General features: G+C 55.3%; 1 protein-coding gene across 1 annotated transcript in view; it reads right to left on the reverse strand.

Annotated features, from left to right (window-relative positions):
- Nucleotides 1-2,507, reverse strand: part of AGRN (agrin) — a 61,751-nt gene that overhangs the window by 16,914 nt on the left and 42,330 nt on the right. The window contains exons 19-21 of the mRNA XM_033519371.1: nucleotides 1,838-1,974; nucleotides 980-991; nucleotides 19-135 (exon numbers count right to left, since the gene is read on the reverse strand). Of these exons, the coding sequence (XP_033375262.1) occupies nucleotides 19-135; nucleotides 980-991; nucleotides 1,838-1,974 (266 nt within the window). The remainder of the gene's footprint in view (nucleotides 1-18; nucleotides 136-979; nucleotides 992-1,837; nucleotides 1,975-2,507) is intronic.

Genomic DNA, 2,507 nt, shown 5'->3' on the forward strand with positions numbered 1-2,507 from the left:
TGACCAGCAGGACCTCACCCTCTGCACAGCTCCCTGGAAGCCGCTGGAGATGGCCGCTGCTCGAGCCAGCCTGGAGAAGTCGGGGGCTCCCCCCACGTAGAAGGGCTCCTTCAGGTTCAGCACCATGTGGGGCACCTGTGGAAACAGGGATCACCAGAGGGAGTCAGGATGTCCCCAGCTGTCCCCTGGCCCCGGGAGCTGCCCTTGGTGATCCTCGTGGCTCTCTCGGTTTGGGATCTCGGATGATAATTTGGTTTGTGATGTTTCATTCCATGATGGTTTATTGATGATTCTATGGGTGGAGCCTGCAGGAAACCTCCTCATGCCGAGGACTGCCAGGTGCCACCCCCAGCAGGCACCTGGGAAAGGTTTCCCATGGATTGGGTTTTGGGGAGAGGCTGTTCCCACACTCTCAGGCCTGGAGGGGGCTCTGCTTTCGTGTGACCCCCAAAATTTGGGTACCCAACCATCGCTCAGAGCCTCTGCAGGGCGGGTGCTCAAATCCCAGCACGTTCCAGAGGGATCCAGCCCAGATTTGAGGAGCTTCTCTCACATCCCATGGCTTGAGGAGGTTCTCCTGCACCCCACATGGTGTTTTTGGAGGAGAAAATTCCCTCCTTGCTGTCGCCCCACTGGAAAATTCCAGGTGAGGCTGCAGCCCCAGGATTCCTGGGAATTCTCTGGGATGGAGCCAGGGCCACAGCAAGGACGGGGTGACATGGATCACTAGCTAATGTTTTGTGGGATTAACACAACAAAATAAAATGGGATTAATTGAAATGCTCCCGAAACAAAAGGTAACAACTGGCTGGGAATGAAGGACGGGACAGGGAATGAGCGGCTCTAAACTACAGGGATCCTAAATCAGATGGGAAAGGGATGGGTGGAACACTGAGATCAGGATGGAAAACACAAAAAAAGAACGAGGTGCCAATGGCAGATGAGATGGAGGCGTGGGGAGGGTCATACTTATCTGTACCTTACGGGATTTCTGGGATCCAGACAGCAGGGGAGGGAAAAATACAAAGGAAAATCAAAGGGAGAGAGAAAAAAAACAAAGGGACATCAGTGGGGTGACATCGCAACAGGCAGGGCTGCTGCCACCGGGGCGGGGTGGCTCTGGGGGTGGCAGGAGGGTCACTGCCACCCAGGGCTCTGCTTTGCTCTGAGAGGAACTTCCAAAGAGGAGAGTGAGGGCAGGAAAATCCCTTCTCTGGCAGGAAAATCCCTTCTCTGGCGGGAATGCCGCGGTTCCCGGTGGGTTTAGGGGTGAGGTCGGCAGCCAGCAGGGCTTTTCCTGCCTTCTCAGCTTCCTGGAAAGGGGGAGGGAGGGAATCCCAAGGAACGAAGGGACAGAAGCAGGGAGGGACAGGGGATGGGGAGAGGCTGGAATTGGAAGCTGCCAGCTGGGCAAAGACTGGAAGCACCGATGGATGCAGCAGCAGCAGGGCCAAAGGGCTCTCCCTGCTCCCAGAGCTCCTCTCGCTGCTCAGGGGGCTCCTGCCACCCATCAAGGCCCTCAATTAACAATGTCATTATTGACCCACAGGTGCCTCACATACCTGTCCCAACACAGGGACAGGTGAGGACCTGAAATAAGGGATGGGGGTCCATGAGAGTGGGGAGGGCTCATCGGAGGCATCCCTGAAAGCTGGCCGGGCTCCTGGGCAGGGACAGCGAGGGAGAGGGGCTGGGAGCTGCTGTCCCACAGGAAGGGATGCAGGGATCCTTCCCTGACCGCTTCTCCACCCTCAAAGCCACGATTTAAATCCCAGGAACCTGAGAAATTCCTCCCACACAGGAGCAGAGCAGGGCTGGGTGTCCCTCCCTGACTCACCGGTGACTCCCCCGTCACCCTCTCGCCGTTGTTGACCCTCAGGACGCCCTTGCGGCCGCTCCTCTCCAGCAGGACGCTGATCCAGGTGTTGAGGGGCACTGGCTCCTTGCTCCTGAGGGGAAAAAGGGAAAAGAAAGCTCCCAGGTGAGAGCTGGGCCCTCAGAACCTGCAAAACCTGGAAACCTGTCACAGCAGAGACGGGCAGGACACCTGTGCTCCGTGCAGAACGGCTGAAGCTTTCAGCTCATTTTGATCTGACACGAGGCACCATGTGTGAGTCAAATTCATTCTCATTCATTTATTTCTTCAATTACTTGAGTTTCAAATCATTGAATCTCAGTTCATGGGTTGGTAATGGTTACTGTACATGTCCATCAAACTCTTTTCTTTCTAGGTATGTTTACATTTTTTCTCTGTGGGTTCTCCACAGGATAGAGATCTTATTTTTATGGGTAAAATATAAAAATTATAGCTGGGAAAGGGGCTCAGCCTGGAGGAAAGGAGCTCAGGAAGGAGCTTTTTGCTCTCCATGGATCCCTGCCAGGAGGGGACAGCCCCAGGTGGGGCTCTGCTCCCAGGGAACAGGGCCAGGAGGAGAGGGAACGCCCTCAGGGGAGGTTTAGGTTGGAGAGTTGGGAAAATTCCTTCATGGAAAGGGCTTTGGAACATT

The sequence above is a fragment of the Parus major genome, chromosome 21 (assembly GCF_001522545.3).
Source record: "Parus major isolate Abel chromosome 21, Parus_major1.1, whole genome shotgun sequence".
NCBI classification, from domain to species: Eukaryota; Metazoa; Chordata; class Aves; order Passeriformes; family Paridae; genus Parus; species Parus major.